This window comes from Diospyros lotus, chromosome 8 (assembly GCF_014633365.1).
Source record: "Diospyros lotus cultivar Yz01 chromosome 8, ASM1463336v1, whole genome shotgun sequence".
Classification (NCBI taxonomy): domain Eukaryota; kingdom Viridiplantae; phylum Streptophyta; class Magnoliopsida; order Ericales; family Ebenaceae; genus Diospyros; species Diospyros lotus.
The window spans coordinates 39464385-39478363 of record NC_068345.1 but is presented as its reverse complement, the minus strand read 5'-3'; the positions used below and the strand labels follow the sequence as shown (position 1 = coordinate 39478363).

The 13979-nt window shown below is 37.8% G+C and overlaps 2 protein-coding genes across 3 annotated transcripts; both read right to left on the bottom strand.

The window, feature by feature from the left end:
* Positions 1-246: 246 nt before the first annotated feature.
* Positions 247-3351, bottom strand: LOC127807925 (uncharacterized). Its single transcript, XM_052346156.1, has one exon. It carries the CDS (start codon positions 3224-3226, stop codon positions 422-424), a length of 2805 nt encoding a protein of 934 aa, XP_052202116.1. The 5' UTR covers positions 3227-3351; the 3' UTR covers positions 247-421.
* A 629-nt stretch (positions 3352-3980) lies between these two features.
* LOC127807926 (probable ubiquitin-conjugating enzyme E2 24) lies at positions 3981-13736 on the bottom strand. Of its 2 annotated transcripts, none has more exons than XM_052346159.1 (10): positions 13256-13736; positions 11534-12500; positions 11180-11319; positions 9615-11088; positions 9194-9331; positions 7285-7674; positions 7129-7192; positions 5693-5832; positions 5163-5474; positions 3981-4447 (listed from the first exon to the last, which is right to left on the bottom strand). In XM_052346159.1, the coding sequence occupies exons 4-10, from the start codon at positions 11061-11063 to the stop codon at positions 4202-4204; spliced, it is 2739 nt and encodes a 912-aa protein (XP_052202119.1). In that variant the 5' UTR covers positions 11064-11088; positions 11180-11319; positions 11534-12500; positions 13256-13736; the 3' UTR covers positions 3981-4201. The 2 variants fall into 2 exon arrangements, with proteins under 2 accessions (XP_052202119.1, XP_052202118.1); XM_052346158.1 differs by having other exon boundaries at positions 9615-11074; positions 13256-13731.
* Between the last annotated feature and the right edge of the window lie 243 nt (positions 13737-13979).

The window sequence follows — 13979 nt, the reverse complement described above, 5'->3', positions numbered from 1 at the left end:
TTTCTCATGTCATTGTCTCTTGATCCATTATCTGGACAATGAAGCAGATAATATCCCAATCAACAGGCCCACTGAACTGAAATCACTCACTACTGACACACCAAAATAGAATTACCCAAAAAAATGTACAGAGATGCAATCAAATATAAGCCAAGTCTAATTTAAGATGGGAAGAATCATACAATACTGGGCCATGAATAATTGACTTCAATTGAGCACCTAGCGTGTCTTCTTCTGGAATTATGTAAAAGCAAAATCATCACAGCCCCATATTTCTTCTTCAGATTCTGATCTGTATGTAGCAGTAAAACTTGGCATACTGAGAGAACCAAATAATAAAAAGAACCTTAACAAACAAGCCTCCCCCACCCCTCCAAAACATCACAAAGAAAAAAGGCACAGTGAAGAAATCAAAACTTGTCTAGCTGATGATGGCTTGGCTTTCCTGGAAGTACTCACTATTAACAACAGGCACTTTTTCATATACAGAACTATCTCTAAATCTCTTGGGAAGAAAGCACGGGCCCCCGAATCGTTGCTGCAAGTATATGAAGAGGATAAATACCAGACCGGTACAAGATATGATGATATCCCAGGCAGTTGAATAGTAATTCATCCTGGGACTTGCATATATGGCATCAAAGTACCAGGTAGAAATTTGAGCTCTGTAAAGATCATATGCATGGGGCAGCAAGCGAACCATAGTAGTCCCCATGTAGAAGGAGGGGGCAAGTGCCTTCTCCCTCGTATTGCAGAATGTGTTGAACACTATCTGTGGAAGTAGAAACCCATCCAAGATTAATCCCCCGTAAGATTTTAAGTCTTCCCAGATAGAAGGCTGCTGAACACCAACATGCCGTAGTCGAAGCAATGGACTCCTGTAAGAGTACACCCACTGATGCACAAACCAAGCGACCAACCCGCCCCCTACATACAAAGGTAAAGACAAGTAGAAAACCTTTTTATCAGAAACCCATAGGCACTTCTGGCTTCCATCGTCAACTCTTGAAGACCACGTCTGTTGGAGAAGACGAAAGTGCAAAAGGAAGACTACCATTGTAATGACTCTCACGAGTACCTCATTTACTTCAAGCCATCCTCCACTTCCAAGGAAAACATTCTGCCGGTTATGTTTTTCGAAAAAAAAGGCTTCAAAATTTAGTACTAAGGGAATCATGTGTGCTAGGGTCAGAACAGTCAGCATCACAACCGAAATGAAGGGAAGGACATCTGGGTACTTCTTAACATAAAATAGCTGCATGCCCACAAAGATACACGCAAGCGTATTGGTAATCAGGACCATGGTAATCTCCAGGTCCATTCTCCATATCGATTCTCTGGCTTGGTTCGTGAAAATGGAAGTTGCTGCCACTTCCAGTTTCTCAAAGTACAAAGAGTCAGACTTACTTCGCCTGCTCCCAATGGTTCCTTCGACATAACTTCCATCCTTTGAATTTAATGGAGGATACTGTATACTGATAAGAATTTCACAATCAAGAGATTGCTTCTTAAATGAACTTATATTAAGTGATTCAATGTGACGACAGCCTACCATGCAAAGTGCTCCAGTCTTTTCATTGTATATCCCTTCAGCTGAAATTTCAACAGAATTCGTCAACAATGGTTCACCGCCTAGCTTGAAATTAGCTGGAGTATTGAAGCTGATGACATAGCTGATATTCAACGTACTGCTTTGGCTGTTACTCACTTGAACTGCAGGCTCAGCTGACCTTGCAAACATCTGATGGGGTTTATAAAACCTATCACCCACGGATAGTGGAGATGAGTAGCCCCACGCTACTTGCCCTTTACTATTTCTCACTGCCATGTCAAATCTCATGTCGGATGAATACCCATTTGGAAATGTCCCTCCTTTGTGTTTACCAATCATCTCTTTGGTACAAGATTTTCTGACATCATCAATTCCGCTATACTCATATTTCAGATCAGGAAGTCTAACATGCCCGTTTGAAGTGCTCCAAAATGCAATTCTACCAACATGGCCCAAATCGTTCGTGCTTTTATTACTCCACATTTGCCCAACAACAGGACTCCTGTTCCTCAATGACAAGGCTGCCAAAAACCTCAAGCTCAACCTAAGCGAACAATCCCCAAGTGAAGCCTTTGCCACAGAATCCGTGGAACTGGATATACGGCAAGCAACTATGTCAAGATGTTTCTTCTTTATGTTCCACTCTCCCTCAGCAACTAAAGTTGTTTTTGGATTAAAAGACAGCCGATATTCATTGTTGCTGGAGTTTGTAAAATCTAGCAAATATCGCCCTTTCCAGTTCCCTGTACAATGAATTTCATTGAAAAACATAAAAGCAGGTGGAATTCCACCTCCTCCCCCAAGAGGATTGCAATTGATAGACGCACAATCATCCATATACTCCAATTCAAACCGCCCAGCAGACCTGAACGCCGAGCACACAGTATGCTGGGATTCCATACCAAGAGAGGCATTCTCCATTTTATCAAATTCACTAAATCCTCCATTATCATTCTCTCTATCCACCAATTTGTATTGGTAATTCATCATTGACAAACCCAACATCGAAATCGGTTCGAAATGGTTCGAACTATCCCTCGCATCCAGACTTTCCAACGTTCCAGTAACCAAACTAGTGTCAAGAGTCGAAACATTCGGATAATGAAGCTTAAGAACGGCATTCATAGAGTGTAATGAATTCAAACCTGAGCCAACCATACATAGCTTTCCCGAAGATTCGGACCAAAACCCATGTAGCCGAAACCCTAATTTGCGCCGGCGGAACGGCATCCTCGGAGGCCGGTAATTGATCAGCCGCAATCTCCGGCGGGTCGAATTCCCCGAAAAACCCGCGAACCTCGGGGCCCAGAAAGTCACCCAACCCTCGACTTTGAACACGCCGCTGGCTACTGTCTCGAACGCGCCCTGGGCACGAAAAGACACGGACTCCTGAGCATTGCCGCCGAGAACAGGATCGCCGCCGGCGAAATAGGCGATACGAATCCGGAGGAAAGCGTCGTCGTTGAGCCTCCTGCTGGTCTGGGCGGACTCTGGAACGACGTTGTTGCAGTGCTTGGCATATGGGATTTGGGAAATGGGGTTTGGAATTGAGGAGGTGATTGGGATTGTGAGGGTGAAGATGACGAAGAAGAAGATCGGGAAATGAGTCAACTGGAAGATGGGGGATTGGGAAGGGCTTATTGGGAAAACCCAAACCCTAGATCTTGGCTCCATTGCTGGTTCAGTGTCTGGATCATCACCAATTCATCACCTACAACTATACATACATAGAGCTTTATATTTCTCGCTCTAGAATGGTTTCTCTCTCTAGAACTGTCGGTGCTGGGAGATCCGGTGGCTTTGTTCTTATAAGCTGCAGTTGCAGTGTCAAAATCATATTTTCATTCATCAATAGATAGAAAGCTAGTTCATATTTTCTTTGTTTTCTTTTCTTCTTTTTTTTCTTTTTAATCTCTGCATATAAATCTGAAATTTGTTAAAATTGGTTTTTTGGGTTTTGTTCTTTGCAATGATCAAATTTGATATTGTAGCGAAATGAATCTTTGCACAATTGGAAATTATTTTCGTAAACTATATGGGAAGAATTATTTTCTAAATTTGTAAACAAGTTTAAAATTTAATGCAAAATATATATTTTTTCATTTTCTATAAAATTCATCTTATCTCTAATTCTAAGTTCAAAGTAACAAAAGTAAATGGTATATATAATTAAAATTATCGCAATTGAGATAATTTCACCCATAATTTTAAATTTCTCACTGTAGAAGAATATATACAAAATTCTAATTATTGAGCCCAAATTTGAGCTCAAACTCCCTATCTAGGATGCTCATCTTGTCCCTCTACAAAAAATAAATAAAATTAACATTAACTACAATGCATTTGAATTTACAAAGATTTTGTCAGTTGTTTCACTCAAACTCCAAAACTAAGGTGCAAAATGGAACATAGTGAAAGAGGGAGCATGTAACACAACAACACAACGGCTATTATTGATCATGTAATGATACAAATGGAATTCACTGACCACATCTTTGTCTCACTTTATTGTTTCTTTCTCTTTTTGCCTTTTCTCAAACATACCTGTATTACATAGAGAAATCATAACAAAGGAAACATGAAATCAAGTGTTCTCACCAAGCACAAGTTGAATTATACACATGCCAGCGATATATAGATTGTCATATTTCAAATCCCAGAATCAGCATATAGGTTGCAATCAATACCCTTCTGGGAGAATGCTTCAACAAGCTTAGGGAAGAGCTTAGAGAGCATGATCTTGAACCCGGTAGAACTACCCTGTTCATTTTCTTGCTCACTTTTGCTGCATCCGAAAGCATGGCCAACTGGAGCTCCTTCCATGTATGCTTTACATGCCAACAGAAGATATTTGGCACACTGGCCGAAGTGTGCAGCCACAAATGTCTCAAAATGCTGCAAGGAAGAATTTTTTTTAAATTTGATAAGAGATATTACTTCAGAAAGTGTTAATAATATTATCGATTTTTTGCCAAGCAGAATATGATTTGTCAATCGCAGTTTTTGTCAGAATGTTTGGTTTAACTAATTAAAGAAGCAATCTAAAAAATCAAGGCTCATTTTGGGGCATCTGACCCTTAAACATCCCGATTGGATCAAAATCCTTCTATTCTACTTTTGGCAATATTTGCAAGAAAAATTAACAGGATAAAATAAACTAATGTTCTACCATGGGAAAAAATAATTCATTATTGAAACTAGAAAAAAACCAAAAATATCTGAGATCGTTGTCAATTGATAATACACATAAATAACGGAAAGGAATGTAAACTTATCAAAGGTCAAAGGGTAATGCAATAACCATTGTTTTTCAGACAGCATTTTCTTTTAACCGGCTAATATACTTATCCAAGGGTACTTTTTTTTTTGTTTTCTCTTGCTGTACAAAAGAATCAGCCATATCCGCTTGCAGCAGTGCAAGGATTCCTTTGGGAGGATTATAGAGTGACATTAGACTCATAAAATTGTTACCTCTTGTAGTGGCCAGATAATCATACAGGACCTTAATTACAGTCAATAGATAATTACAATTTGTTGCAGTAATCATGGCCATAGGTTAAACTACCACAATAATAAAATGAAAAGAGATTCTTGGAGTTAAGGATCATACCGTGGGTGGTTTGCGTAGTATGTATAGCATCAACTTGCAGCTAACAAGAAATGCATTTTCATTATAGCTGACTGAGTTCTTCTCTCCTTCTGGTCTTCCCATTTGCTTGTCATATCCAGCTTCATTAAAATAAGGCTTTTCATTTAGCACAAGGGCCTGGAGGGATAGGAGAACTTGCAGAATAGTTGAGCTAATTGGATTCCATACTTCGGTTTCAGTGCCTGTCCAAGTATTGAGAAGACTAAGACAGACTTTTCCAGACTCGTACAAGTTGGGGTTGATGCGGAGACCACCAGAATTATAATGAACCAACTGTAAGGTTTAATGTCAGCAGAAAGGTCGCATAAGCCACAACTGGAGGTAAATGTGGATTTACAAATAAATTCTACAGCTACAAATGTGGATACCCATTTATGTTATAGGACTTGAGAAAATTATATTTGGTTCTCATTATTCTAAAATAAATATATCGAAATTCCTTCCAGCATCATGTTAGAGAGTAAGAACAAGAAAATTAATAAATTACTCACAGGTGGTTCTTGAGGATATTCAGGAGGAAGGAAAATGTCGAAGAAGAAAACTCCATCATGGTATGGAGTTCCTGGTACACCAACTATAGCTGCTCGCAGCAAATCCATCCTTTCCTCATAGGCACGAACATAGATTGTTTCTGCTCAAGTTACAAGAAACAGGTCTTACTGAAAAAATGGCCACAAAGTCTCACATAAAAGAATTAACTACATAACCATCACCAAAATTAATCTTCAAAATATTTCTCATTTCATAGTTACATTTCTTCTTGGTAAAAGACCTTCTGCAATTGATTGCTAACAAAGCCAAATTTCTTTTTATTTCTTAATAATATTTTTAATTTCATTATGTAATTCATTAATTTAGGCTTGTGATTGTTGGTTTATGCAATTCATTAATTTGATGGAGTATCCAATCTACTTGATAAATTTCCTAATCAACATGGGTGAACCTATACTATTAAAGTGGGAAGAGAAATCTACAGATCATTAACCACTAGACATTATAGAAGAAGACAAATAGCCAAGAAATAGAGGTAGACATCATGAATTCATTTGACTAGATCTCCCTTATCCAATTTCTGTTTATTATAACCTTCAGAACCATTAATACCAATCATCTTTAATTTATACATGTAATCATTCCTAGTATTACCATAAATAGTACTGGTAGGTAGCCTAGTACTATTATTTTGATAATTTTAGGAATAAAACACTAAAAAACTATTTCTACAGTTTTTCTTTTTGAAAACAAACCAAAATCAAGTTTCACTCTTCATTTGGGAAAAGAATAGAAATTTGCTTTCTGTGTTTTCTTTTTACTTAACTACAGCCTCTCTTCACTAGTCCAAGCCAGAGAATGCACCTTTACTTAGCTCTTTGATATTAATAGGTAAGACCATTGTTACCAAAAACCAAAACTGATGTTTATCAGATTTACTACTAAAGTACTGGCAGGCAGGACCTTGTTTGTTTCTTGATCAGTTGGTTCATAGGGCGCAGTCAGGTATGATGATTGAAGAATAGAGTTGTTAAAGAAAGGTGATTTTATTCAATGAAGAAAATGTAGTAAAGTCTTTTGAAAGTGTATGGCACTAGAAGGCTGGCTTGGACAGCAAAGACTACAATTCTTCCTGTGCAGGGTCAGCAAAAGCAATTAAAGCTAAGAAAAAGATACAAATACCCTTTGCCCTTTTTTTCTTTTCTTTTTGTGTTTAAATAGGGGCCTTGCCTAGATTTTCTTTTGATTAACTCAAGATGTACTTAAGTGAAAACAATCAATTTCAAATTTAAACCCAAATACAACAGGCTAGGTTAGTGAAAGTGCTAATCCTTTGCAATCAACCACTAGATTCTTTTTTCACATTATATGTTTGTTCCTTCAGATATTGAATTGTGTAAAACATACTGAAGCAGTAAAAACCAAAAACACATACCAGGAAGATCCTTCTCCAATATACTCCATTCTTGCTGGACCTTTCTTAACCAACCTCTTTTCACCTTTGAAGAAATAAAAAAGGTTAAAACAATTTTCCCTATTCCAACATGCACTAAACAATGCAATTTAAGGAGAAGATGGGGTTTGTGTCTACCTGAGATAACATTAATCCCTTGCCAGAACTGTCAACAAAGTGGTGGTCCAAGCAACCAGTTACAATATCAAACTGCTTAAATGGTTCCTGGTGCTTGACACCAGATGAAAGTAGAGGGGCTTTCTCTTCCTGTATTTCTTTGACTTGCTGCTCGAAATTCGTTTCCTGAAATGTCTGGAGTCCATCGAGTATCATTGCTGAGCCCTCGGTGCAAAAGTTGGAAGATTCAAGAACATCTGGCTTGCTGTTAGACACCAAGTCAAGTCCCTCTTCTGGAGTCAGGCTGCATGTACCTGATAGTGATGTGGAACCCAGAGAGCCAAAAAGGCTCCCCACAATGCAGGTAAAAATCTCAATAGCAGCCCGAGGAAGGGAGAGGGAACTACAAACCTGAACGTGTAAAAGAAAAATCAAATTTCAGTTGGTCTATTGTCATCAATGTAAAAGCATCTACTATTTTATTTACTGGAAATATACACTCAATACCCCAGAGGTTTAAATGTAGGTGGTACCCCTAAGGTTTTGAAAATAGCAATGACCTCCGTTGACTTTACAAATGTTGCATCATTTCCCCCTGACATGGCATAACACCTGTTAAAATTTTTTAAAACTCCCAAATTCCCTGATGTGCACTCTCCCTCTCTCTATTCCTCCCTTATCTCCAACGATCTGGCGTCATCACTAGAGATGAACCTATCATCGTGTTGGGTTCATCTCCAGATCAAACTAGCACGATGTTGAATTCGATGAACCCCACTGGAGTTTGGCAATGGGATTTCTTGGAAAAGGACATTGTTGAATCATCACATTCATTTATTGTACGGTTCAATCTACCATATGATATGGAGCTCTCTCTCTCTCTCTCTGGGGTTTCTTCAACCCCAGCAATAGGGTTGCGGCACCTCCAACCCCATCATCAATGTCCCCAACAATCTCCCATCGCCAAGGTCATTAATGAATTTTTTTGTATTTTCACACAATTTATTTATTTCTATATATATCTTTGTTTACTATTACTGGAGTTTTTTACTAGATTTTATGAATATTTTTGTGTTCTATCTTTATATGTGTGTATATTTAGTTCTAAGAAAATATATTTTTTAGTCCTTTGGCCAAAAATATATTTGTTTTATATTTAAATATATATTTTTTTAAATGTTTTAGTAATTAAAATATATTTTTTTGTGATTAAAATAAGAGAAAGAGGAGAAAGAAAGCAACGTGAAATGGTCATTTTTTAACAGCATGAGAGGTCATTGTCATTTTCAAAATGTGAGGGGTAATTGTGGCAATTATGGCAAACTTACAGGGTGGTTATTGTATTTACTCTTTATTTAAAAATAAAAAGAACAACATAAGGGCTTGTATCCCCATTAATTAATTCCATTATGCTCCATGTATTTGCCTGGATGGCACCGATTACTATGAGACTTGAAACCATATAAGAGTTCGGGATCAGAGTATCACAAAGTTAACAAATACTGCTTTTATATCTCAAAAAGTTTCTAAAATTAGGCTAAGTACCTGTTGTTCACTATCATGAATTCACTGTGTATATACATTTATATAAGGTATGTATAATACCTATATATTTACTTATTAAAAAAGATTCTCTACTTGCAAATCTGTATGTGGTGCATTGAGCCATTGTTATGTGATTTTTTATCTCTTTTGTCCAGATATTTTCATTTTTAAAGTTCATATTTAGCTATTCTCTTTTTCCTTTGGATTTTCCCATCACAGAGCATATCAATATTCCAAAAATAATTGGCCATAGAAAGCACTAATAAGTGCTTCACTACTTCATAATTCCTAAATTTAAAAAAAAAAATCACTTTCTCAAGTTAGACAACTACTGTGAGTGGCTAGTGTGTGTGTGTGAGAGAGAGAGAAGAGAGTTGGAGCTCACCTTTGCCTCAGGGCATAATGATTGCTTCTCATGTTCATTCATCTCTTCTGTCAATTGGTCATATTCCCATTGTAGTATAGGAGTAGAAGGAGGTGAATCTTCATGTTTATCCATTTGAAAAATTTCATATGGTGCAACCTGGAGTTATATTGAATTGTGCAATGAATAATTAAAAGTAGACCAATGAAAGTAGAAGAAAATTCTTAAGCATCTGGGACAGGTATGCAATGCTGATTTCTTAGATCCTCTTAGCAAGAAAAAGATTAAAAATGTTCCCTTGATGCTATCAGTAAAGACTGCGAACTGAATCATAAATTGCAAATGAACTATCATCCTATTACCTAGCATCAGATTTCTTTTTTAATCAAGAAATAACAAACTTAAGAAACTTTTTAATAAATAATCAAGAAAGAACCAGTACCTTTGTTGTATCACCACTGGCCCATTTCACCTCGACTTCTCCATCTTTGAGGCCCATTACAATGCCAATACAGGATAAGTAACCATTGTTTGGGGAAACATTTTGTTCTCCACCATAGTTCTTAGCTTTGAGATCAGCTTCTCCACCCACTTCTGTTTCTGTCAACATGCTGGTTCCATAAACCATTTCATCAACTTTATGAACCAAATGGTTCTTTTCCAATTGAAACACAACATCACCAAGGCAATAAGAATAATCCGGGTGTTCAACTAGTTCATAGGCACTAACAGTTTCGGTCTGCTGTCCTGCGAAATCAAATGCTTTATTCACTGGAGGACTTTTCCACTGTACTCTCACAGTCCGTTCCTTTGCATCAACCCCTTTTACAACACCCCATCTTTGGCTACTGGGAATGTGTGATTCATCACAAGTACTCTTTTCCATCACAAACTGCCCTGGCCAAAAATCATGAGCATCAATAAAATTTACAGGACACAGGGATTCTGAATCTAATCCCATAGAGTGGCATCCATTCTGCCACAGAACATCAACTTTGGTCTTTGTCTTCAAGATAACAAATATTTCCTGAAATTCTGGACTGATCCTTCGCTGGAATACTTCTTCAGGTTGTTTACACCCTTTAACAAGATCACAAGTTGATTTTTCCATAATTTGCTCCTTTACACCATTAAAGTTAGTAGCTGGAAGTATACACCATTCTCCAAGGTGCCAATTTGCATGAGAGAAACATGGCACCATGGTCAGTTTTTTTGAATCCTGCAAACATGGTGGAGCAGGCACCCTTTCACAACCAACCATAGCACAGGCAAGCCAGTCAACATATACCATACCTGCTTCCACAGCACAAATGGTTCCTTCATCATGCTTCTTCTTCCATGTTGCACATAACCATTTAGCTGATTTGGAAATAGTAGAGAGCTCAACCCGCACCCGCTGTCCTGGATAATATGGGTATTGTGAATCTTCAATCAAGTCAGAAGGAAGAGGTATGATCTTTTCTGAACCCATGGTTGTCAACTCAGACTTTGTACCATCATCAAACAGGATGGTGATACAGTCATCAACTTTATCCACTTTCCCCAGCCATGGGCCGTGCACAACATAATCACCCACTGAAATGGACCGGATCTTTTGAATTTTTCTGGAATTCACATCTTTTATTAGTTTCCCATGAAGATTTTCCATGTCCAGAAACATATTGATGTTAACAATTCTCCCCATCTGTCCAGATGGGTCATTTGCAGGACAAACAACATCACCATGCATGAATCCCCTCTCAAATGACAGGAAATCATCAATTTTCCCAATTGTTTCCTCAAGGCTTGACAGAATGCTACAGGCCTGCCCACCATACAAAATTTCCATGTCATCTTGCTCCTCACTGCTGCTACTCTCACTGAAACTATCAATATCGCTGAAAAAATCCATTATCTGGACCTCTGTCAAAATATATCTGAAATTAGATATTAACATCAATGTGATATTTGCAAAACTCTAGAAAAAGGACAGAGACATTGGTGCCTTGAATTGAAAGATTTCCTCACCTGTGTCACTGAGAGTTATAATCAGACTTGGGTGATTTCTAGAGCAATTCTTGCTTAAAAACCTAGGTGATTTCCAGGAAATGTTAAACTGCAAAATTATTGGCTAGAACAGGTGCCTCAAGAGACAAGGATATGGATACCTGTAAAAATAGAAGATTTAAAAGAAATGCTACGTGTTGCAAGTCAAAATTTTAGTGGCAAGAACATTATGAATGAGAGAAGTAAGCAATAAAAGAAACCACATTCAGTTTCATTCAGGCAACTTATGAGGTAGTAATCATTACTAATTTTCTCATCTTATCTACATGAAGTAATATCATCAAATAATAATCATGAGAAGGTGAAGAGAAATACCACCAGTTGCCCGTTGTGCAATAATCTTGAACGTCCAGCCCTCTGCCTGTCCAAATGTTATCTTGAGACAGATGTATAGCAGAAGTTGTGCAGGATACTTAATTGTATAATGATATCAGTATTATCAATAAGTCTTCAAAAGAGAATTTCTATATTCAGATCTATCTGATCTTGCGATGCAGAGATCAAGATAGTATCTCCAAAAAATTGGAGATATGCCAAAGGAGATTTGCCCAAATAGAGCTACAGGGAGTCTATTCAAAACTCCGAAATGCCAAAGGAGATTTGCCTGACAGACGGACTGAAGTTTCCACTAGAAGTAACTGATGAAGGTGATGAAGATTATTTTTTTCTGACAGCAGAATTTTAATGCTTGCAAGGTACAGCTGCAAAATATATTTCCGTGAAAAGATGTAGTGAGAATCCACAGATAAAGACCGCGCCAGAGGAGATCAGCTGAAAAATCCAGGTTGGAGCTTTAAGCAGACTGAAAAGATTATAACATAATTTTCCAACACCAGAGAAATCCTCCTCCAGTATAACCACTGAGATATTGCCTCCACCAGCTAGAGGAACCTTCTGAATTTTGCCAAAGGAGATTTGCCAAAAATATCTGGATCTATAAATATCAATTTATATAATGCCAAATTGCTGGAGATTTCTTCTTCTTTTTTTTTCCTCCCGGGGGGGTCCCCTTTCAGAAGCCAAACTGGAATTGCCAAAGGAGATTTGCCCTGAATGAATACCACAGTTTCATTCAAATCGTCAATTGCCAAAGGACAAAGATTTGCCTCGTGGGAACAACCAACCCAAGGAAAAACAGGCGGAAGTCCAAGCCAACCCAACAGAAGGACCAAACTAAACAATATCCTGTTGCTTGACCAGCAGAAATTCACTATCATAAACCAACAACTATTGTCCAAGAATCGAGACAGCTGCTGTACTCACTTTGAGAGATAAATGGAACCTGTTAAAAACACCATTATTGATACTTAACTAAAAAACACCATTACTGATAATTGCATAAAATTAAAATGGACTCAAAAAATTAAGAGAAAGATTGAGTAAATACATTTTCCAATGTTCAATTGCTCCTAAATATATAAAAACAAAATCTTCTAATAAAGCATACAAATCAATACATGAATATGTGGAAGAAAGAAGATGGTAGGTAACCTGATTCTGCTGTTTCATTTTTACGCATTCCTATGCCTTGAAATGATAGAATCACATAAGCCAGTTTGGAAAATACTTTTTTTTTTTTTTAATTTTCCTACTGAGAAGTGCTCAGTTTAAAGAAAATATTCGAAACAATTCCATTGCACGTGGGCACGGGCAAGAGAGAAAGGAGGGAGGGATCCTGCTTCCAATAATTCGAACTTGGTGCCTACAATGTACTCTCGAATTTATCTACATTCAAAACCATGAACTAGCTTTCGAACCATAATGAATCAAGCCCCAGGGTTTCCTCTGCTGCACCATCTTTCTCTAGTATGTATTTTTTTTTAAAAAAAAAAAAGAGTCAAATTCTAATTCCATTTAATTGGTAGCAGAAAACTTCAGATGATTCAAATTTACAACCTAGAAAGCACAAGAAATTGAAAACTAATCGATCCCAATCCCTCATGATAGGCAGTACAAATTACAGGTCCCTAAGAAATTAAGACGACCACTAGCAGAAAATCTTGAATTGAGTGAATATTCAAGAGCTGAGAACTGTACCATTTGCCGCTTATCAGGACCATTTGAATCCAATTGTTGGTTGATATCAATTCAACCGACGACCCCCAGAAAAGGAAACGAAAAATGGCCACAAGCCGATGAAACGAGCCAACCCAGAACGTGAATTGTTGACATGCAGACTTTCCTCCACTTTCCAGCACTGGCTTTCCCGATAAAATAGGCAAAATGGAATTCAGAGAGGCCAAGCTCCTCCCCGAACCCCTTCCATCACGCCATAACCCGACCTCCCAAACATGGCACTGGATACCCCCCCTCTCTCTCTCTCTCTCTCTCTCGTAAATGATGGCTTTGAAGGTGTTTCGAGTGCCTTTTCATTCGGCGTCCAATCGGATATAAGCCAACTACTGCCTTCGTACGGCCAGAATATACCAACAGTATCTCCTCTCTCCCTCTCTCCTGCTCTCCATACTATACTATATACTATATACCATATACCATACAATAATATACTTTTCTTATTATATACACAGAATTTAATTTACAAATGATTCATTATATTCAACCTCAAGTACTCGAATTGGTAGAGAAAATAGGCCCAAAATGTGAAGAGAATGCACCAAAAGCCTTAATTTCTTATAAATTTCATAATTAACATCACATACATACACCGTCCAAAGCGTAGATGACTTGACTTGCATTGCTTCCACCACTTGTCAAAACTCTAAAGAGTGGGCCTAAAGAGAATTGGTTGGCAATCCTTTTT